Source organism: Chiloscyllium plagiosum, unplaced genomic scaffold (genome assembly GCF_037043375.1).
Source record: "Chiloscyllium plagiosum isolate Xiang-an unplaced genomic scaffold, Cpla_swu_hap1 HiC_scaffold_7, whole genome shotgun sequence".
Lineage (NCBI taxonomy): Eukaryota > Metazoa > Chordata > Chondrichthyes > Orectolobiformes > Hemiscylliidae > Chiloscyllium > Chiloscyllium plagiosum.
The window spans coordinates 63,417,823-63,442,614 of NW_028270145.1; the positions used below are offsets into that span (position 1 = coordinate 63,417,823).

Sequence of the window (24,792 nt, forward strand, 5' to 3'; positions counted from 1 at the left end):
TGTATTCTTCCTTTCAAAGTTCAGATAAAATTTAGTTGTCAATTATGTGTATTTGGCAAAATGACTGCCATTGAAGAATATATTTCAAATTTAGCACTGTCTAGAATTGTCAACTCCAATTTGATGTATTCTTGGAGATGTTATCAAGCAATAATGATCATTAACATTTAATCACGTAATACTACACTGAAAAAAGTAACTTTAATTCACAACAAATGAAGAACCATTTATAAATCAAAGAACATGCAACGATAGAATGATTTACAGGATAAGTAATAACAATAAGCACAAATTAAATACCATGGATTCAGCAGAGATATCAATGCAAGTGAAAAAGTAATGATATTTTACAACAGCATAGTTGTAAAAAAAAGCTAAGTGAGTCACTTGGGGAGGACAAAACTTGAGTTTTGTTCATAAAAAGAGACATTCTGACAGCTTTTGGCATTCTTGACTTTGTCATGCTGAATGTAAAGTGCAAAGGTAGCAACAACATTTTTAATTAAAAAAAACATACTGATTGGTTAAGGTGTTGATATGGAAATTGGACCAGGGAACTACTGTCCCTGTGAAAATCTGTACAATCCAACCAGGAGTCGACAGGTAAATAAAGAAGGGATGTTCCTGATGACTGGGGAGTCCAGAACCAGAGGTCACAATTTAAGTGTATGGGATAGGCCATTCAGAACTGCAATATGGAATGATTTCTTCACCCAGAGAGTGGCAAGCCTGTGAAATTTGGCCATAGAAAGTAGTTGAGGTCAAAACATTGAATATTTTCAAGAACGAGTTACATATCGTTCATAGGGCTAAAGCAAACAAAGGATAATGAGAAAAAGCAAGAACAGGATACTGAATTAGATGATCAGTAATGATTGTATCAAATGGCAGAGCAGGTTTAAGGGGCTAAATGGCCTACTCTTGCTCCTATTTTATATGATTTTATGTACTTATGTTTAATGCAAAACAAGATACAACGCATGGACATGGTATTCTTTTCCTGCAGAGGACAGGTGTCTGCATGTGAATATATGTAGTTTAGTTTTCTTCTTGAATTATCTCCCCACAGACAGTCCAATCCAAAATACCATGATCTCCAGCACTGGTACAGCAAGGAGGCAGGTCCCAAATCCACTCCAGGCAGAACTGTGATCAAATCACAACGGCCAATCAGCCACTAAGCCAATCGGTCCCAAAGAATCCAAGTTATTGTTGTAGCATGCCCTTCTTCATGTATGCTGTAGTCCTGAGCTATGGATGGTGTTGACAGAAGTTCCAACATTCTTTTCTGCACATGGCTGATTAGGAACATCTCTCATTTTAATCACCTGCCATTGGTATATGTTAGAAGAATCTACAAGTTAACACTCAATTTGTGTGTCCGCACTTGAAAACCCCTTCTTTGACCTTGAAACCCAAGAGTAGGATTTGAAACGCGGCGGGGGGAGGAAGGGACACTACCCATTGCACTACAACACCTTACGTATCTTTCAGCAAGCATTGGTAAGCCATTTATTGAGCCTGATTGGTCATCTTAAATCGTTAGTGTAATTCCTTGCACAATTAAGTTTGTTTGCCAAAGTGTTCAATTGTGAATTACAACCATAGTCAAGCAGTTAATGCTTGCAAAACTCAAAAAATAATGTCCAATGTTAGATATGTATCACGATGCACATGTGAAAGGATAATCTGAAAGACCCTGATTTTCAAAAACATATCCTTCAAGTACAAAAACAGACATTGCTGGATAAACTCAGCAGGTCTTGCGGCATCTGTGGAGAGAAAGCAGAGTCAATATTTCAGGTCCAGTGACCCCTCTACAGAATAGCTTCCTTCAGTACTTAGACTAATTGGAACAAAATGTTGAACATTTAAATATTTCACCTTTTCCTTGTAGCAATCACCTCAAACAACCATGTTAGTCACCATAGTAACCTCATCTCACTTTAACGAAGATCTTAAATTTTAGTGCAAAGAATTAATATTTTGGTTTCCAATTAGAGAAATGTCTAAACATCAATACTTTAAAAGGCACGATTCTCTAACTCCTATGAAAATATTTTTTGTACAAGTTCCCAGTTTTAGCTATTTACTATCCTATAGTTCAACTTGGTTACTGACTCCATTTTGAGGACACAAAGTAATTTCTGGATATTTTGCTTTTCCAGACAAAATTAGTTGGCTAACAATTAAATTCTGGGAGCAGCAGAATCGACGTTTCGGGCATGAGCCCTTCTTCAGGAGTGAGGAAAGTGTGCCAAGCAGGCTAAGATAAAAGGTAGGGAGGAAGGATTTGGGGGAGGGGCGTTGGAAATGCGATAGGTGGAAGGAGGTTAAGGTGAAGGTGATAAGGTGAGGGTGATAGGCCAGAGTGGGGTGGGGGCAGAGAGGTCAGGAAGAAGATTGCAGGTTAGGAAGGTGGTGCTGAGTTGAAGTGTTGAGCCACGGGGTGGTTGGATTGGTTGGTCCGGGTGTCCCAGAGGTGTTCTCTGAAATTTTCCACAAGTAGGCAGCCTGTCTCCCCAATATAGAGGAGGCCACATCAGGTGCAGTGGATGCAGTAAATGATGTGTGTGGAGGTGTAGGTGAATTTTTGGCGGATATGGAAGGATCCCTTGGGGCCTTGGAGGGAAGTAAGGGGGGAGGTGCACGTTTTGCATTTCTTGCGGTTGCAGGGGAAGGTGCCGAGAGTGGAGGTTGGGTTGGTGGGGGGTGTGAACCTGACGAGGGAGTCACGGAGGGAGTGGTCTTTTCGGAAAGCTGATAGGGGAGGGGAAGGAAATATATCCCTGGTGGTGGGGTCCGTTTAGAGGTGGCGGAAATGATGATAGATGATACGATGTATATGGAGGTTGGAGGGGTGGTAGGTGAGGACCAGTGGGGTTCTGTCCTGGGGGTGGGGCTCAATGGCGGAGGAGCGGGAAGTGGAGGAGATGCAGTGGAGAGCATCGTCGACCACGTCTGGGGGGAAATTGCGGTCTTTGAAGAAGGAGGCCATCTGGGTTGTTCGGTATTGGAACTGAACCTCCTGGGACCAAATGCGGCGGAGACGAAGGAATTGGGAATATGGAATGGCGTTTTTACAGGGGGCAGGGTGGGAGGAGGTGTAGTCTAGGTAGCTGTGGGAGTCGGTCGGTTTAGAGTAAATGTCCATGTTGATTCGGTCGCCCGAGATAGAAATGGAGAGGTCTAGGAAGGGGTGGGAGGAGTCTGAGACGGTCCAGGTAAATTTGAGGTCGGGGTGGAAGGTGTGAGTAAAGTGGATGAACTGTTCAACCTCCTCGTGGGAGCACGAAGCAGCGCCGATACAGTCATCTATGTAGCGGAGGAAAAGGTGGGGGGTGGTGCCAGTGTAGCTGCGGAAGATGGACTGTTCCACATATCCTATGTAAAGGCAGGCATAGTCTTCCTAGCCATATCGGAAATTAAAGACAGTAAGTACCAAAAACTTTCATGTACTTACCCCCACACTCTGGGTTCCTCAACTGTTCCAGAATCTTCCATTGGCCTCCGAAATCAATAGGGCGCCATTAACCACGCCGCCGCTGCAGCGCCCTCGGCAGCAACCGCCGCCGTGAACCATGACGTCACTTCCGCCCCCACCGAGCATGCAGCCTCCGCGATCGCCGCCCAGACAACCGCCTCCACGATCGCCAGGAAGACCATCGCTGACAGATTCGCGGCCTCCGCGGGGTCCATGGCTATCGGGAACAACACCGTTTCTGCCGTCGCCACAGCCACTTCCACCCTGGGGTTGCCGTCGCCGCAGCCACTTCCGCCCCCAGTGACATCACTCACCTGCCCAACGACCACGCTGCATGCATCTCCGCCCCCACGCAGATCTCCATTCGCACGCATAATCTCGCCCCCACGCCAATCTCCATCCCCATGCCGAACCCCACCCCCTCTCCGATTCCGTCCCCACCCGGTTCCCACCCCCACGCCCAACCCCACCCCCCACGCCTAACCCCGCCCCCCCACTCCCAGCTCCAGCCCCACACCAGGTCCTAGCTCTCAGCCTGGCTGTATTTTCACCATCCCTCCAGAACTACCCCTCTCAGAGGATGAAAGATCAGTCCTCGGCAGAGGCGTCACCTTCATTCCCCTACGCTCTCGGATTAACGAGTTCAACATGCGGCGAGTCATCGAACAATTCTTCCGCTGCCTTCGCCTCCGCGCCTACTTCTTCAACCAGGATTCTCGCCCACCCTCTGATGACCCCTACTTCCGCCTCCAACACACCCCATCCACCTGGACACCCCGTGCTGGCCTCTTACCTGCCCTCGATCTCTTCATAGCTAATTGCCGCCGCGACATTAAACGCCTCAACCTGTCCACCCCTCTCACCCACTCCAACCTCTCACCCTCGGAACGTGCAGCCCTCCACTCCCTCCGTTCCAACCCCAACCTCACTATCAAACCGGCAGACAAGGGAGGTGCAGTGGTAGTTTGGCGCACCGATCTTTACACCGCTGAGGCTAAACGCCAGCTCGCGGACACCTCCTCCTACTGCCCCCTTGACCATGACTCCACCTCCCACCACCAAACCATCATCTCCCAGACGATCGAGAATCTCATCTCCTCAGGGGATCTCCCATCCACCGCCTCCAACCTCATAGTTCCACAACCCCACACCGTCTGTTTCTACCTCCTGCCCAAAATCCACAAACCTGACTGCCCCGGCCTTCCCATTGTCTCAGCCTGCTCCTGCCCACCGAACTCATCTCTGCATACCTCAACACGGTCCTATCCCCCATAGTCCAAGAACTCCCCACCTACGTTCGGGACACCACCCATGCCCTCCACCTCCTCCATGATTTTCGCTTCCCTGGTCCCCAACACCTTATCTTGACATCCAGTCCCTGTATACCTCCATCCCCCATCACGAAGGACTCAAAGCCCTCTGCTTCCTTTCCTGCCAACCAGTACCCTTCCACTGGCACCCTCCTTCAACTGACTGAACTGTCCTCACTCTGAACAACTTCTCTTTCCAATCCTCCCACTTCCTCCAAAGCAAAGGAGTAGCCATGGGCACCCGCATGGGCCCCAGCTAAGCCTACCTTTTCATAGGATATGTGGAACAGTCCATCTTCCACAGCTAAACTGGCACCACACCCCACCTTTTCCTCCGCTACATAGATGACTGTATCGGCACTGCTTCGTGCTCCCACGAGGAGGTTGAACAGTTCATCCATTTTACTAACACCTTCCACCCCAACCTCAAATTTACCTGGACCGTCTCAGACTCCTCCCTCCCCTTCCTAGACCTCTCCATTTCTATCTCGGGTGACCGAATAAACATGGACATTTACTATAAACCGACCGACTCCCACAGCTACCTAGACTACACCTCCTCCCACCCTGCCCCCTGTAAAAACGCCATCCCATATTCCCAATTCCTTCGTCTCCGCCGCATTTGGTCCCAGGAGGACCAGTTCCAATACCGAACAACCCAGATGGCCTCCTTCTTCAAAGACCGCAATTTCCCCCCAGACGTGGTCGAAAATGCTCTCCACTGCAACTCCTCCACTTCCCGCTCCTCCGCCCTTGAGCCCCGCCCCTCCAATCGCCACCAGGACAGAACCCCACTGATCCTCACCTACCACCCCACCATCCTCCATATACATCGTATCATCCATCGTCATTTCTGCCACCTCCAAACAGACCCCACCACCAGGGATATATTTCCCTCCCCTTCCCGATCAGTGTTTCGAAAAGACCACTCCCTTGTGACTCCCTCATCAGGTCCACACCCCCCACCAACCCAACCTCCACTCTCAGCACCTTCCCCTGCAAATGCAAGAAATGCAAAACTTGCGCCCACACCTCCCCCTTTACTTCCCTCCAAGGCCACAAGGGATCCTTTCATATCCGCCACAAATTCACCTGCACTTCTACACGCATCCGCTGCACCCGATGTGGCCTCCTCAATATTGGGGAGACAGGCCGCCTACTTGCGGAACGTTTCAGAGAACACCTCTGGGACACCCGGACCAACCAACCCAACCACCCCGTGGCTCAACACTTCAACTCCCCCTCCCACTCCACCAAGGACATGCAGGTCCTTGGACTCCTCCATCGCCAGACCATAGCAACATGACGACTGGAGGAAGAGCGCCTCATCTTCCGCCTAGGAACCCTCCAACCACAAGGGATGAACTCAGATTTCTCCAGTTTCCTCATTTCCCCTCCCCCCACCTTGTCTCAGTCCCAACCCTCGAACTCAGCACCACCTTCCTAACCTGCAATCTTCTTCCTGACCTCTCCGCCCCCACCCCCACTCCGGCCTATCACCCTCACCTTAGCACCCTCACCTTAACCTCCTTCCACCTATCGCATTTTCAACGCCCCTCCCCCAAGTCACTCCTCCCTACCTTTTACCTTAGCCTACTTGGCACACTTTCCTCATTCCTGAAGAAGGGCTCATGCCCGAAACATCGATTCTTCTGCTCCTTGGATGCTGCCTGATCTGCTGCGCTTTTCCAGCAACATATTTTCAGCTCTGATCTCCAGCATCTGCAGTCCTCACTTTCTCCTAACAATTAAATTTTACTTCTCCTCGAGCCAAAGCACACACTCTCCTAGATTATTGTCCTTCCTCAACATCTCTCTTGAAAAGAAATTAATAACTCTTTGTATTTAAAAGATATTTAGAGCAAGCCAACATGGAATGTATAATTTATGACAATTGATCATGCCAGATACCTTGCCAAGTTTCATAGAGTAGGTCTTCTCTTCTCTATTACCATTTGTACTTCCTTTGCCTTTACCATCTGTGACATTTGTTCCTCTTCCCTTTCCTCACCAATACCCAGATCACCCTACCCCCACCATAGTCCACCTTTATCGATAGCATAAAACCCATCTATTTTCCAGCCCCCTTCATTTCCAGAGAAGATATATTCTGGATTTCATGCATTAACTCTGTTTATCTCTCCACAGCTGCTGCCAGACCTGCTGATTTTTTCCAGCACTTTCTGTTTTTGTTTCAGATCACCAGCATCTACAATATTTTGTTTTTATTGCTGTAATATAATCTTCATTAGCATTTGTCTATAATTACAACTCAAAACATTTAGATTCATTTCCTGATGTTTGTTAACAAAAGGACTTTTTCAAGTCATGTTAATTAACATACCTTAAAAACTACTTTTAAATTCTGTACTAAGATGTAATAACATAGTCAGAAGTATGCATTCTTACCTTTAGGTAGTGCTAGCTCTACATCTGCGCTATTACAGTAGTTTGTGTCACAACAGATGGTTTTTGACACCATTTTCACACTGGCACAGATGAAGGGGTTCCCTGGTGGAATCATTTGCTGGCGATGCACACAGGTCTTCCACTGTTTTACTGTTCTATCAATAAGAAAGGCAGAAGCCAAGCAAATGCCATCTGTTTCACATGTGTTATTTTTATACACACAATTGATGCATAAACATTTCAGGCCTAAAAAAATGGAAATGAACCAGTGTTAGAATGTGAATACATAAAGAAGGTGACAGAAAAAGGGAGAAGGGCAAAAGGGAAAGGGGGGGAGGGAGAGAGAGAGAGAGAGAGAGACAAAAAAGGTATCTTGTGACACAATTAAGACAAATTATGCTTCAAAGGAGTGACTGTCTTTACTCCAGAACTGAAGATGATCAGAGCACACAGAAGTAAAAGAAAAATTAATTCTACACATGTAAAAACAGCCAATTGTCCCTCATGGCTTTCCATCTCTACATCACTCAACTTGCGCAACACTGACGGAATCTTTCTAGCCACTAAGTAACTTGGGTACTGGGCAAAAGTTGAAAAATCACATGTAATCAACAGCAAGGAGTTTTGCGTTGAGAGCAAATAGTTCCATTTTTCAACCAAATATTGAGCAGTGAGTTGAGATTTATGCTTGTGACCAGACAAAGGCATACTTACTTGCATTAACATTATCTCATCTAGCCTCAATAAAATGCATTTTCTAATTCTCCCACCCACTAGATACGAACTAGACAGTGATAATTCCTGGCATAAAAGTCAGAACAGTAACCTGGTGACTTCAGTTTACTTCTTTCTCCTCCAGCCTTCCAGGCATCAACACCTCAGGGCATGCTACATGGGCAGCAACCAAAAATACAGATGTTCAACCAACAAGGCTGCTCAGCATCCTTGACATGTCTGAGTCAATTGACAGGAACCAGGAGGGCCTGCATCTGACGGGTGCATGACTGGGCTTTAAAACTGCATCACTCCCAGGATCCTTGGAGGTCCCAGCTGTGGCCAGCACTTCCACCTGCGTCGAGGAGCAGAATATATGTAGACAGGCACTGAATGAGATACATACATAACGAGATGAATTTATGAAGAAATCATGAGGGTTCATGGAGAGAAACCCTCATCCAAACTCACCAAAACTGACTAGTACTTAATTTCAGCCCTGCCCATAATGAGTGCCTTGGTTTTGTTGGCAGGTATTTTGGATATGATAGATTTCTGTCCCTGATGATGACAACTCTCATCACTTTTGTATTATCCAGTGTCACTGTTTTCTTTTGTCACTGCTTTATTGTGCAGTTGACTTTCAGACTATTTTGTTTCCCAAAACTATGCTGTTCAAGTCTACGGTCTTTTAACATATGAATTCTATAGTTATAACTAGATCTTCATATACATTTCATCTTTGTACAAGCTCTGCTCCCTTTCTGGATATCTTGAACTGCTCACATGATATCATGTTCTGATGTTAGCCCCAACTGTATACAGCCCAAATTGAAGAACGTGCATCATTAAACTCTTTAGCTGTAGCGCTGAGAGGTTGTTCTCCTTTGCTGGTGCAGACTCAAATGCTGTGCATACAAATGACATTCCTGTTCATTCTCAACCAAACAGCACATACAAAAATACAGATACTGTTGTATAAGAACACAAAGATCTAAAAGCGCGAATATTCAGGAGTGCCTTAAGCACCACGCACAATGATCATGTTAGATAGACTTGAGGAGAGAACAGCTTAGCATCTTGGAGGAATAATATCCAACATCCAGATACTCCTTTTAGACCTGGATGGTGTCAAGCTTCTTCAGTGTTCCTGGTGCTGCACCTATCACATAAGTGTGGAATATTCCTTCACACACCTAACTTGTTGCTTGGAGGTGATGGACAGGATTTGGGGTGCCAGGAGGGCAGGTACTTGCCACTTTATTCCAAGGCATTGAGCTACTTTTGTAGCCATTGTGTTTATGTGGTGATTGCAGTGGAGTTTGTGGTCAACATTAATTCCAAGGATGTTGATAGTGATGGTAACATTATTGAATGTCAAGGACAAATGGTTTGATTGTGTCTTATTGGAGATAGTCATTGCCTGGCATTTGTATGGTGCAAATGCTACTGGCCACTTATCACCCCAAGCCTGGATAATGTCCAGATCTTGTTGCATTTGAACATGGACTGCTTCAATACCAGTAGAGTCATGAATAATGCTGAACATTGTGAAATCATTGGCAAATATACCCAAGTATGACCTTCATCATTGATGAAGCAATTGAAGATAGTTGGGCCTAGGACACTACCCTAAGGAATCCTGTAGATATGTCCTATATTTCAAAAAACTGACCTCCAATAACCACAACCATCTTTACCAAACCATTTTTTTTTAAACAGAGAATGGTGGGTGCCTGGAACATGTTGCCAGCGGAAGTGGTAGAGGCAGGCATTATAGCGTCATTTAATATTTATCTAGACAGATTCATGAATGGGCAGGGATATAGATCCTTAGAAAATAAACAACAGCGTTAGATAGAGAATCTGGATTGGTTCAGGATTGGAGGGCCGAAGGACCTGTTCCTGTGCTGTAATTTTTTGTTTTGATACTACATGCCAGGTTTGACTCCAACTCTCATGCCTCTTATATCTACTGATTCCAGGACTGCTAGGGCTCCTTGATGCCACACTCGATTGAATGCGGCCTTGATGTCAAGGGCTGTCACTCTCAACTCACCTCTGTATTCAGCTCTTTTCTCCCTGTTTAAACTCCGGCTATAATGAGGTCAGGAGCTAAGTGGCCCTGACGGAACCCAAACTGGGCATCACTGAGCAGGTTATTGCTGAGCAGTTGTTGCTTGATAGCACGGTTGATAACCCCCTCAATCACTGATGATTGAGAGTATACTGATGGGCTGGTAGTTGGCCAGATTGGATATGTCCTGCTTCTTCTGTACAGGACATATCTGGATAGATGCCAGTGTTCTAACTGTCTTGGAAAAGCTTGACTAGGTGAGTCCTGGACACATCTTCATTACTCTTGCTGGGATGTTGTCAAGTTCCAAAGTCTTTGAACTGTCCAGTGCCGAAAATGTGTTGCTGGAAAAGCGCAGCAGGTCAGGCAGCATCCAAGGAGCAGGAGAATTGACGTTTCGGGCATGAGCCCTTCTTCAGGAATGTAGGTAGCGGCGCACGGCTGCAAGCGTGGAGCAGAGGATCCGGAAGGAGGTCTGTTGCTGGAGGCTTCGGATTTGTTGTAGGTACTGGTTGTCCTGGTTGGGTCCAAATTTTGTTGGTCTGAATGTAGTCCGGAGTCCGTGTGGGGTCAGTCGGTTCCGTAGGCAGGTGCTGAGGAAGGAGATGTGGCTGTGGTAGCAAGTCTGAGTTTGAGAACATGGCTGAAGAGTACCTGCAGTCCTCACTTTCTCCACTGTCCAGTGCTTTCAATCGTTTTTTGATATCATGTGGATGTGAATCAAATTGATAGAAAACTGGTATCTGTGGTGCTGGGGACCACTGGAGGAGGCCAAGATGGATCATCCATTCAGCATTTCTGGTTGAAGATTGCTGTGAATGCTCCAGCCCTAATGTGTTGGACTCTTCCATCATTGAAGGTGGGATATTTGTGGCATCTCCTCGAATGAGTTGTTTAATTGTCCAACAGCATTCATGACGGGATGTGGCAGGACTGCAGATCTTAGTTCTGATCCATTGGTTGTGTGATCCCTTAGCTCTATCTTTCACTTACTGCATATGCTGTTTAGTATGCAAGAAGTCCTATTTGGTCACATCATCAGGCTGACACCTATGTTTCGGTATGCCTGATACTCCTCCTTGCATGCCCTCCTGCAGGGTCCATTGAGCCAGGGTGATCTTTCCAACATGATGGAAAGGTGAAGGTGGGACTTCATCTCCACAAAGATAGTGTGATGGTCACTGTTACTGACATTGTCATGGATAGAAGCATCTGCAACCAGCAGATTGATAAAGATGTAGTCAAATCTATATTTCCCGCTTGTTGGCTCCCTCAACACCTGCTGCAGACCCAGTCTAACAGCTATGTCCTTTAGGATCTACCTAGTTCACTTGGTGTGACATTGAAATCCCCACCCAGAGTACATTTTGCATTGTTGTCACCCTCAGTGCTCCCTCCAAGTGTTGTTTAACGTGGATTCATAATTCAAGGGAGGACGGTATGTGGGAATCAGCAGGAGGTTTCCTTGTCCACGTTTAACCTGAAGCCATGAAACTTCTTGGGGTCTGGAGTCAATGTTAAGAGGACTCCCAGGGCAACTCCCATCCGAATGTATACCACTGTGCCACCATCTCCGCTGGGTCTGTCCTGTCAGTGGGTCAGGAGATATCCTGGAAGAGTGATGATGGTGTCTGGAACGTCGTCTGTAAGGTATGATTCTGTGAGTATGATTGTGTCAAGCTGTTACTTGACCAGTCTGTGAGACAGCTCTCCCAATTTTGGCACTGGTCTCCAATTGTTAGTAAGGAGGACTATGCAGGGTCGACAGGGCTGTTTCTGCTGTTGTCTTTTCCAGTGCATGGGTCAATGCCTGGTGTTCCACTTCTGCCAGCACAAATATTAAGAACTCCTTGGAGAAGAAGAATTAGTTACCCAAAGCAGAGATAGTCTGCATCAACTGGTCATAGTCTATGGAAACAGACCACAGTTGTAAAATCATACAGCGTATGATGGGGGATAGTCTCCAAATAAACAATAGCAGAAAACGTTCATGTTTTTAGATAACAAAAGAAATTCACTGTATCAAAGTAACTCTGAGGCATTTTTACGATGACTAAAAACTGATGGAGTCAGGGTTCAGCCACACAGACAGCAAACACCAGAACCTTCAAGAATAAAGTTTAAAGCCCCAGTTGTGAAGGGTATTATAGGCTGGGAATATGACAAGTAAAGTAATACTCACAACTCAGAACAGGCTCAGGAACATTGCAGATCCAAAATTAAAGCAAAAAGGATCAAATTAGGAGCCTAAGCAACCATAGTCTAAGTGATGAAGTAAATTAGGAGACCTTAGTTTAGCGACTAAAAAGGTGGGGGATCCTTCATTCTAACTGAAGGATGCATTTATTAAACTCTGAGGAGCAGGAATCAGCCAAGGATAAGAGTGAAAACGCAATATATATTTTTTAGAAGCAGCAAAGAGCATGAGTTTTTAATCAAAACGTATTCTATGAAAGCTGCAGGCAATGGGATACATTTAGTAAAACTGTTAATGAAAGGTGAATAATTTATTAGGATTGACTCGTAGGAATCTGAAGAAAACAGGGAATTCACCATGTTAACCACTAAAGGCATGAATTTACTATTTAGTTGTAAAAGGTGGAAGTTCTCCAGTTTAGCCATAAGAAGATGAGAATCCTCCACTTTAGCCACGGAATGTTATGACTGCAAAAGGAAAGTTGTTATATAGTCATAGAGATGTACAGCATGGAAACAGACCCTTTGGTCCAACCCATCCATGCTGACCAGATATCCCAATCCAATCTAGTCCCACCGACCAGCACCCAGCCCATATCCTTCCAAACCCTTCCTATTTCTATACCCATCCAAATGCCTCTTAAATGATGCAGTTGTACCAGCCTCCACACTTCCGCTGGTAGCTCATTCCATGCCTGTACCACCCTTTGTGTGAAAACGTTGCCCTTTAGGTCTCTTTTATATCTTTCCCCTCTCACACTAAACCTATGCCCTCTAGTTCTGGAATCCCCAATCCCAGGGAAAAGACTTTGCCTATTTACCCTATCCATGCCCCTCATAATTTTGTAAACCTCTATAAGGTAACCCCTCAGCCTCCGACGCTCCAGGGAAAACAGCTCCCAGCCTGTTCAGCCTCTCCCTATAGCTCAAATCCTCCAACTCTGGCAACATCCTTGTAAATCTTTTCTAAACCCTTTAAGCTTCACAACATCTTTCCGATAGGAAGGAGACCAGAATTGCATGCAATATTCCAACAGTGGCCTAACCCATGTCCTGTACAGCCGTAACATGACCTCCCAACTCCTGTACTCAATACTCTGACCAATAAAGGAAAGCATACCAAACGCCGCCTTCACTATCCTATCTACCTGCAACTCCACTTTCAAGGAGCTATGAACCTGCACCCCAAGATCTCTTTGTTCAGCAACACTCCCTAGAACCTTACCATTAAGAGTATAAGTCCTGCTAAGATTTGCTTTCCCAAAATGCAGCACCCCGCATTTATTGAAATTAAACTCCATCTGCCACTTCTCAGCCCATTGGCCTATCTGGTCAAGATCCTATCGTAATCTGAGGTAACCCTCTTCGCTGTCCACAACACCTCCAATTTTGGTGTCAACTGCAAACTTACTAACTGTACCTCTTATGCTCGCATCCAAATCATTTATGTAAATGACAAAAAATAGAGGACTCAGCACCGATCCTTGTGGCACTCCACTGGTCACAGGCCTCCAGTCTGAAAAACAACCCTCCACTACCACCCTCTGTCTTCTACCTTTGAGCCAGTTCTGTATCCAAATGGCTAGTTCTCCCTGTATTCCGTGAGATCTAACCTTGCTAATCAGTCTCCCATGGGGAATCTTGTCGAACGGCTTACTGAAGTCCATATAGATCACATCTACTGCTCTGCGCTCATCAATCCTCTTTGTTACTTCTTCAAAAAACTCAATCAAGTTTGTGAGACATGATTTCCCATGCACAAAGCCATTTTGACTATCCCTAATCAGTCCATGCCTTTCCAAGTACATGTACATCCTGTCCCTCAGGATTCCCTCCAATAACTTGCCCACCACCGAGGACTGCCTCACTGGTCTATAGTTTCCTGGCTTGTACTTACCATCCTTCTTAAACAGTGGCACCACATTTGCCAACCTCCAGTCTTCCGCACCTCATCTGGGACTATCGATGATACAAGTATCTTAGCAAGAGGCCCAGCAATCACTTCTCTAGCTTCCCACAGAGTTCTCAGGTACACCTGATCAGGTCCTGGGGATTTCTCCACCTTTACCCATTTCAAGACAACCAGCACTTCCTTCTCTGTAATATGGACATTTTGCAAGATGTCACCATCTATTTCCCTTCAGTCCATATCTTCCATATCCTTTTCCACAGTAAATACTGATGCAAAATACTCGTTTAGTATCTCCCCCATTTCCTGCGGCTCCACACAAAGGCCGCCTTGCTGATCTTTGAGGAGTCCTATTCTCTCCCTAGTTACCCTTTTGTCCTTAATGTATTTGTAAAAATCCTTTGGATTCTCCTTAATTCTATTTGCCAAAGCTATCTCATGTCCCCTTTTTGCCCTCCTGATTTCCCTCTTAAGTATACTCCTACTTCCTTTATACTCTAAGGATTCATTCGATCTACCCTGTCTATACCTTACATATGCTTCCTTCTTTTTCTTAACCAAACCCTCAATTTCTTTAGTCATCCTGCATTCCCTATACCTACCAGTCTTTCCTTTCATGGAACGCACTGTCCTGCTCAGGGCTACAAATTCCTTTTACATGGCTAATTGAGGAGCCACTGTTGTATTTTCTTTACCATGGAGGTAATGGGGCAATGTCACAAAAAGGGGAAATAATGGGGTGTTTTGATACTGTTGAGATACTCAGGCCCTTTCCATCATCTATCCTGTCAATTTCTGGGTGAGAAGGTACATGGGTGACCTTCACAACCTGCCACTAATTAATGACCACATAAGGGCCTTGACCCACTGTCAGCCACTTTTCCAGCAGGAGAGAAAAATGGATGCTTTCCAGATAGGGAAACCAAGGCAGTCTGCCTGCCATATTGGGGTGGCCTTCATTTGTCATTATCTGGGAGCATGGATGGGCAAGAGGTAGGAAGAAGGAGGTGGCTACTGAAAACCAGAGGCCTATCCTTGCCATCAAACCTCCACTGCTTATGACTCCCTCCACAGGAACCATCCCAAAAAGTCTCACCATTTCTGTAGTGCATGTCCTTTGAGAAATCTTCAAATAGAGTAGATAGAGAAAAACCAGTAGATATGTTGTATTAACATTTACAGAAGACATTGGACAAGGTACCTCACAAAAGGTAAAGTCATGAGATAAAAACTCACAGTGTTGGAGGTAGTATATTGGCATGGATACAGAATTGGCAAATGGGCAGGAAACAGCGAGTGGAGATAAAGAATTCCTTTTCAGTTTGGCAACCTGTGACCAGTGGGTTCCACAGGAATCAGTGCTGAGATCACAACTGTTCACAATATCTATTAATGACTTGGAGGATGGAAAAGAATGTATTGTAGGCAAATTTGCAGACACAACAAAATTAGGTGGAAAGGCAAGAAGGATGTAAACAGTTTAGAGAGATATCAATGGATTAAGTAAATGGGCAAAAGTTGATAAGTAGAGCGTGATGTGAGAAAATGTTATTTTGTTCATTATGAAAGAGAAAACAAAAAAGCAGAATATCACTTAAATGGAGAAATGTTGCAGAACAGAACTTGCAGATACTTGTACATGAACACAAAGCTAGCATGCAGGTATGGCATATGGGTAATGGAAAGTTGGTCCTTATTTCAAGAGGGTTGAAGTATTAGAGTAAAGAGGTCTTACTGTAACTATACAAGGTGGGGGTGGGGGGTGGTTGGGAGGCCATATCTAGAGAATTGTGAGCTATTTTGGTCCCCTTATTTAAGGAAAAATATCATTTCATTGGAAGCAGTTCAGAGAAGGTTTATAAAGGATTGCCCTTGTATGGAGGGATTGTCCTATGAGCAAAGGCCAAACATGTTGCAACTCACTGGAATTTAGAAGAAAGAGAGGTGATTTCATTGAAACACGTAGAATTCTTTAGAGGCTTGATAGAGTAAATGCTGAGAAGACATGTGCTCTCATGGGACATTCTCGGACCAGACAGCATAATCTCACAATAATGCAGCATCAAATTAATGCCAATGGAAGGAATTTCTTCTCTCAGATGTTTGAGTAAGACTGAGATATTTAAGGCTGAGATAGAAAGATTCTTGATCACTTGGGGAATCAAGAGTTGTGGAGAAAATGCAGGAAAGTGGATATGAGGAATGTCAGAACATTGAATGACGGGGCAGCCTTAAGGGGCCAAACAGCCTATTTCTGCTCCTAATTCTAATGGCCTAATGGAGGAAACCCAGATCCCTCTGCACTGAAGCATTTTGAAAATGTGAGGTTCTGCACTTTGACAAGAGGAATGTAGGAACTGAACATTATTTAAATGGAGAAAGAATGTGGAAAGCTGCAGGGCAGAGGACTTTGGGGTTCCTTATCCATAAATCACTAAAAAGCTGGCATCCAAGTTCAATGTGGAATAGGGAAGGTAAATAGACTGTGGGCATTTATTTCAAAGGAATGTATAAGGCACAATTCAGTTTATGACTGGAATAATATGAATAGTCTTGGTCCCTTTATCAAAGGAAAGATAGGCTGAGATCCAGAGAAGGTTCACTGTGCTGATCCTGGGCACTGATGGGTTTTCTTAAGTGAGAGGTTGAGTACATTGGGCCTGTACTCATTGGTATTAAGAATGAGAAGCAACCTTATTGTCATAAACAAGATTCTTAGAAGACTTGGCAGGATAGATATGGTAAGGTTGCTTCCCCACATGGGAGAGTCTAGGACTAGAGGGCTTAATCTCAGCATAAGTGATCAAACAATAAAACAGAAATGAGGAGGAATTTCTTCACTCAGAAGGTAATGAATTTGCACAATGCTTTACCATAGTGGAATGTTGAGATTGGTGTAAGTATATCAAAGACTGAAACAGGCAGATTTTTAATCTGTAAGAGAATCAAGAGTTATGAGGAAAAGGCAGGAAATGGAGTTGAGGATTATCAGATCATGTATGATCTCATTGAATAACCAAGCAGACTCAATGGACTGCTCCCATGTCTTATGGCCTTTCCTTGCATATCTGAATAACTACTCAAGTAAGTATCTTGAGTAGAAAGCAGAAATGTACTTTACAGAGCAAATTCACCGATAGTCCTGTCACTGTTTGATAATTGATGCATGGTATGGAATTAAATTTTATTTTAATTGATTTTTACTAGCTCAGGAGGTATATGAACCAATGTTCATCTAAGCTGCTCTTCCACAGAGCAACTTGTAAGTCCCAATAGAGGCTACGTACAGTGCCCTTTGTGTTGTCACACGTGCGTGGACATGTTAAATAAAAGAAACAAAGGTCCTTATACTCTTATGACCATGTTTGAACTAAGGCTGTAATGAAATCATGAGTGGCCTTGGCCAAATTCAAACTGAGCAGGCTATTGCTAAGCAGGTGCTGCTTGATAGCCCCTGCTATCAACTTCCTCACTTTATTGATGATTAAGAATAGACTGATGGAGCAGCAATTGGTGTAATTGAATTTGTCCTGCATTTTTATGTATAGGACATACCCGAGTCATTTTCCACATTGCCAGATAGCTGTTGGTATTCTACCTGTACTGGAACAGCTTGACGAAGGGCATGGCAAATTCTAAAGCACATACCTTCAGTACTATTGCCAGAATGTTTTCAAGATCCATAGCCTTTGCAGTATCCAAAGTCTTAGCCACTTCTTTATCTCACATGTAGTGAATTGAATTGGATGGTAGATATAAGGGAACACCATCACCTATAAATTCTCCTCCAAGCAACTTACCAGCCTGATTTGGAAAGATATTGCCATTTCTTCACTGAATGAAAATGCTGCAATTCCCTCCTTAACAGCGTTATGGGTCTAGCTATACGAAATGGACTGCAGTAGTTCAAACAAGCAGCTCAGCACCACCTTCTCAAAAGGACTTAGGGATGAGTAATAAATGCTAGCACAGCCAGCAATGCCCAAATTCCATAGATTTTTTAAAAATTGCCTGTTCTTCAAATAATGTTACAAGATCACCAGATGAACAAAACAAAGATTAATGCATTATCCAAACACTGGTACCTCCAAACACACAGCAGCACCTTCTTTATTGCGCTGAAGTGTCAGCTAGGTTTATGTACTCAAGTTCGTGATTGGATGGCAATGTAAGACCTGCTAACTTTACAGGATAGCTGGTTTCTAGAATGTAATATGCTTATATAAGATCAATGTCAGTTTATATTTATGTCTTTAAAAACTGAGGATTGCAAGGAGAAAGAACTGTTTGTTTCAGAAAAGAAACACATGGCTGCACAATTTTACGGTGAGAAATTTGATATCTATTATGATCTCTGTTTAGTGGTTGTAGGTTCCTGAAATGTGCAGATAGAGTCATAGAGTCATAGAGATGTACAGCATGGTCCAACCTGTCCATGCCGAACAGATATCCCAACCCAATCTAGTCCCACCTACCAGCACCCGGCCCATAACCCTCCAAACCCTTCCTATTCATATACCCATCCTAATGCCTCTTAAATGTTGCAATTGTACCAGCCTCCACCACATCCTCTGGCAGCTCATTCCATATACATACCACCCTCTGCATGAAAATGTTGCCCCTTAGGTCTCTTTTATATCTTTCCCCTCTCAGCCTAAACCTATGCCCTCTAGTTCTGGAGTTCCCGACCCCAGGGAAAAGACTTTGTCTATTTATCGTATCCATGCCCCTCATAATTTTGTAAACCTCTATAAGGTCACCCCTCAGCCTCCGACGCTCCAGGGAAAACAGCCCCAGCCTGTTCAGCCTCTGCCTATAGCTCAAATCCTCCAACCCTTGCAACAACATTGTAAGTCTTTTCTGAACCACTTCAAGTTTCACAACATCTTTCCGATAGGAAGGAGACCAGAATTGCACGCAATATTCCAATAGTGGCCTAAACAATGTCCTGTACAGCCGCAACATGATCTCCCAACTCCTGTACTCAATACTCTGACCGATAAAGGAAAGCATACCAAACGCCTTCTTCACTATCCTATCTACCTGCGACTCCAATTTCAAGGAGTTATGAACCTGCGACTCCAAGATCTCTTTGTTCAGCAACACTCCCTAGGACCTGACCATTAAGTGTATAAGTCCTGCTAAGATTTGCTTTCCCAAAATGCAGCAGCTCGCATTTATCTGAATTAAACTCCATCTGCCACTTCTTAGCCCATTGGCCTATCTGGTCCAGATCATTTTGTAATCTGAGGTAATTCTCTTCGCTGTCCATGACACCTCCAATTTTGGTGTCATCTGCAAACTTACTAACTGTACATCTTATGCTCACGTCCAAATCATTTATGTAAATGACAAAAAGTAGAGGCCCAGCACTGATCCTAGTGGCACTCCACTGGTCACAGGCCTCCAGTCTGAAAAACAATCCTCCACCACCACCCTCTGTCTTCTACCTTTGAGCCAGTTCTGTATCCAAATGGCTAGTTTTCCTTGTATTCCATGAGATCTAACCTTGCTAATCAGTCTCCCATGGGGAACCTTGTTGAATGCCTTACTGAAGTCCATATAGATCTTATCTACTGCTCTGCCTTCATCAATCCTCTTTGTTACTTCTTCAAAAACTCAATCAAGTTTGTGAGACATGATTTCCCACGCACAAAGACATTTTGACTATCCCTAATCAGTCCTTGCCTTTCCAAATACATGTACATCCTGTCCCTCAGGATTCCCTCCAACAACTTGCCCACCACTGAGGTCAGGATCACCGGTCTATAGTTCCCTGGCTTGTCTTTACCACCCTTCTTAAACAGTGGCACCATGTTTGCCAACCTCCAACCTCACCTGTGACTATCGATGATACAAATATCTCAGCAAGAGGCCCAGCAATCGCTTCTCTAGCTTCCCACAGAGTTCTCGGGTACACCTGATCAGGTCCTGGGGATTTATTCACCTTTAACCGTTTCAAGACACCCAGCACTTCCTCCTCTGTAATCTGGACATTTTGCAAGAAATCAACATCTATTTCCCTTCAGTCTATATCTTCCATATCCTTTTCCACAGTAAATACTGATGCAAAATATTCATTTAGTGTCTCCCCCATTTTCTGTGGCCCCACACAAAGGCCGCCTTGTTGATCTTTGAGGGGCCCTATTCTCTCCCTAGTTACCCTTTTGTCCTTAATATATTTGCAAAAACCCTTTGGATTCTCCTTAATTCTATATGCCAAAGCTATCTCATGTCCCCTTTTTGCCCTCCTATTTTCCTCTTAAGTATACTCCTACTTCGCTTATACTCTTCTAAGGATTCACTCGATCTATCCTGTCTATACCTGACATATGCTTCCTTCTTTTTCTTAACCAAACACTCAATTTCTTTAGTCATCCAGCATTCCCTATACCTACCAGCCTTTCCTTTCACCCTGACAGGAATATACTTTCTCTGGATTCTTGTTATCTCATTTCTGAAGGCTTCCCATTTTCCGTTCGTCCCTTTACCTGTGAACATCCGCCTCCAATCAGCTTTCAAAAATTCTTGCCTAATACCGGCAAAATTGGCCTTTCTCCAATTTAGAACTTCAACTTTTAGATCTGGTCTATCCTTTTCCATCACGTTTTTAAGACGAATAGAATTATGGTTGCTGGCCCTAAAGTGTTCCTCCCATGACACCTCAGTCACCTGCCCTGCCTTATTTCCCAAGAGTAGGTCAGATTTTGCACCTTCTCTAGTAGGTACATCCACATACTGAATCAGAAAATTGTCTTGTACGCCCTTAAGAAATTTCTCTCCATCTAAACCTTTAACACTATGGCAGTCCCAGTCTATGTTTGGAAAGTTAAAATCCCCTACCATTATTCTTACAGACAGCTGAGATCTCCTTACAAGTTTGTTTCTCAATTTCCCTCTGACTATTAGGGTGTCTATAATGCAATCCCAATAAGGTTATCGTCCCTTTCTTATTTCTCAGTTCGACCCAAATAACTTCACTGGATGTATTCCAGGGAATATCCTCCCTCAGCACAGCTGTAATGCTATCCCTTATCAAAACACCACTCCCCCTCCTCTCTTGCCTCCCTTTCTATCCTTTCTGTAGCATTTGTATCCTGGAACATTAAGCAGCCAGTCCTGCCCATCCCTGAGCCATGTTTCTGTAATTGCTATGATATCCCAGTCCCATGTTCCTAACCATGCCCTGAGTTCAGCTGCCTTCCCTGTTAGGCCCCTTGCATTGAAATAAATGTAGTTTAATTTATTAGTCCTACCTTGTCCCTACCTGCCCTGACTGTTTGACTCACTTCTATTCTCAACTATACCAGTCTCAGCTTGATCTCTTTCCTCACTATCTCCATGGGTCCCACCCCCCACCTTACTAGTTTAAATCCTCCCGAGTAACTCTACCAAATTTCCCTGCCAGTATATTAGTCCCCTTCCAATTTAGGTGCAATCCGTCCTTCTTGTACAGGTCACTTCTACCCCAAAAGAGATTCTAATGATCCAAAAATGTGAATCCTTCCCCCATACACCAGCTCCTCAGCCATGCATTCATCTGCTCTATCCTCCTATTCCTGCCCTCACTAGCTCGTAGCACTGGGAGTAATCCAGATATTACTACCCTTGAGGACCTCCTTTTTAAATTTCTGCTTAATCTCCATTCAGAATCTCAACCTTGTCCCTTCCTATATTGTTGGTTCCAATGTGGACAATGACCTCTTGCTGACAATTGTCCCCCATGAGAACATTCTGCACCCTCTCTGAGACATCCTTGATCCTGGCACCAGGGAAACAACACACCATTCTGCTTTTTCTCTGCTGGCCACAGAAACGTCTGTCTGTACTTCGGACTACAGAATCCCCTAACACAATTGATCTCTTGGAAACCGACGTACCCCTCATTGCATTAGAGCCAGTCTCAATACCAGAAACTTGGCTGTTCGTGCTACGTTCCCCTAAGAATCCATCACCCCCTACATTTTCCAAAACAGCATACTTGTTTGAAATGGATATATTCACAAAAGACTCCTGCCCTAAGTGCCGACCTCTCTTACCCTTCCTGGAGTTAACCCATCTATGTGACTGTATCTGAGACTTTTCCCCCTTCCTATAACTGCCATCCATCACATACTGTTGCAATTGCAAATACCTCATTGCTTCTATCTGTCTCTCCAACCGATCCACTCGATCTGATAAGATTCGCATCCAACGGCATTTATGACAGGTATAATCCACAGTAACCCTTAAACTCTCTTTAAACTGCCACATCTGACAAGAAGTACATATCACTGCAAAGGCCATTTTTGCTCCTTCACAATCTACAGACCCAGAAAATAACACCGTCTTATTCCTCTACACAATATGCATCAGGTTAAATTAATAGCTATAGCTTATATTTTAATTTTACTCAAGAGACTTATCTCCAAAAACATACAATCAAGAAAGAACCCACTGTACTCACTAATACAGCCTTTCTCTTGGACAGGCTTAAAACAACAATTAACTTATCTGATTCTGTGTTGTGAACTTCGCCCAAACGGGTTCTTCCAAGATTGGTTGTGAAATTCACTGTTTGTTAATTTTCCCATGTGCTTCCTTTGTCTGTTCTTCTCCCTTTTAAAACTGCTGTTGTTTTGACATTTTTTTCCAAAGTTCCAAAACAATGCAACAGCATATAAAACAGTAATTGCTGCTCCTGGAATTCGAGGAAATCACCTCCAGCACCTAAATGATCAAGAGCAGGGAACTGTTCAAAAGTAAAGCTGATTGATTCTCAGTTAACTGAGCAGGTTGGAACTGGCAACAAGTTAGAGTCACACACAGAGAAAAACACAGAACCTTGTGCTGTTTATTTCACCAGCAAAAGCTGTCCATTCTGCCCAGTAAAAAAAAGTTATCTTTCCTGCAGCAGATGCTGTGAGCCATTACTTTTGAATTGATGAATCAGAGATATTTTCCAAGTGAGTCAGTTGCTCTGTACTTTTGACAAACTAGTGAAAGCTTCTAAAGAAAGATAACTGAACACCAAAGGACCTGGCTAGCCAAAATAGGATCACCGCTGTGTGGGAACAAAGAAGCAAAGACCACTGGACTGAATATCCAGTTTTTCGCTACCTCTGCCAATAATCTATTTTCCTTATTGATTTGTTTGTGTTTGTGTAAAGGCTGAGTTTATAAAGGGAATCATTTTAGCTAGGAGTATCATACGCTAATGATTTCATCTGTTACTTATAACTATAGTCTAATTATTTACAATACATTTTTTTTGGTACAGAAACTTGGTCCTTGTTTTCTATCAAGGTTAGGTAAGTTGAAGTACTGTGCACACCTCCAAAAAAACTTTAATATTTGTTATGATTCTGGGAACAGTGGGGCTCCATTATGGCATGCTACTACCCCAGTGAGTCGTAACACTTAGAATAAGGAAGGAAGCATATTAAAATCAGAGAAGTCAAATTGCTTATTCTTGCTTCTAATTCATATGTTCATTTGCTTTATTTCTTGTTTTCTCCTACATGTAACCAATGCATCCTGTATAATTCAAGCTTGAGAAATTGAATTTAACCTGTGCAGGAGAGATGATTCAGTTCGTGTGTAAGTAGACTGTTTGTCCAACTTAGTTGTGGACTACACAATTTAGACTGTCTGGATATAAATTTTGTTAGATTGCCACATGTACTCTGCTCTCATCAGCATCTTTTATTTTAACAAATTTAGTGGAATTAATGCAGAAAAGATTAGTTGGGGAAATGATTCCTTAAGTGCAGATTGAGAACTTGTGTTCCTGTTGTACAACATATTAATCTGTTGAGGTCATCCAGTAATACTGATACAAGGTTTCTCCGTAAGTGAGGATTTGTGTGTTCTCTTCCATTCGCACCTAGACTGAACAACTGCATTTACTACGCAAATGCAGTTGTTCAGTCTAGGTGCGAATGGAAGAGAACCTTTGTATCAGCATTACTGGATGACCTCAATAGATTAATATGTAGAATAACAGGAACATAAGTTCTTAATCTGCACTTAAGGAATCGTATCCCCAACTAACCTTTTCTGCATTAAATCCACTAAATTTGTAAAATAAAATGCTGATGAGACCAGAGTACATGTGGCAATCTAATAAAATTTAAATCCAGACAGTCTAAATTGTGTAGTCCACAACTAAATTGGACAAACAATCTACTTACACAGGGAGTTTTAAAAGTTTTGATGGAAAAGGATAGACCAGATCTAAAAGCTGAACCTCAAAATTGGAGAAAGGCCAATTTTGACAGTATTAGGCAAGAACTTTCAAAAGCTGATTGGGGGCAGATGTTTGCAGGCAAAGGGACGGCTGGAAAATGGGAAGCTTTCAGAAATGAGATGACGAGAATCCAGAGACAGTATATTCCTGTTAGGGTGAAAGGAAAGGCTGGTAGGTACAGAGGAACCTTGATTATCCGAATACCATTTATCCGAAAATCAGATTATCCGGAGATCTCAAGATCCCAATAGAAACATTACATCAAAGACATGTTTCCAACAGTGATCGTGTCTTTTGTTTATAGTGAGTTAATAGGCACTATCTCCAAAAGACTGACCTCCCGCACTTTCTCTCTCCCCGCACTTTCCCTGGAGTTCTACAGACGGATGTACCCAAAATCCCCCTTCCCCAGATAATCTCTCCAACATTGTCCTGTACAGGGCAAATGTGGAACCTGTCAAAAAG

The 24,792-nt window shown here is 43.8% G+C and overlaps 1 protein-coding gene across 1 annotated transcript in view; it reads right to left on the bottom strand.

The window, feature by feature from the left end:
* Nucleotides 1–9,611, bottom strand: part of LOC122551926 (activin receptor type-1B-like) — a 55,296-nt gene extending 45,685 nt beyond the window's left edge. The window contains exons 1-2 of the mRNA XM_087988565.1: nucleotides 9,593–9,611; nucleotides 7,204–7,449 (exon numbers count right to left, since the gene is read on the bottom strand). Coding sequence (XP_087844691.1) covers nucleotides 7,204–7,449; nucleotides 9,593–9,611 — 265 coding nt within the window. The remainder of the gene's footprint in view (nucleotides 1–7,203; nucleotides 7,450–9,592) is intronic.
* Nucleotides 9,612–24,792: the final 15,181 nt, after the last annotated feature.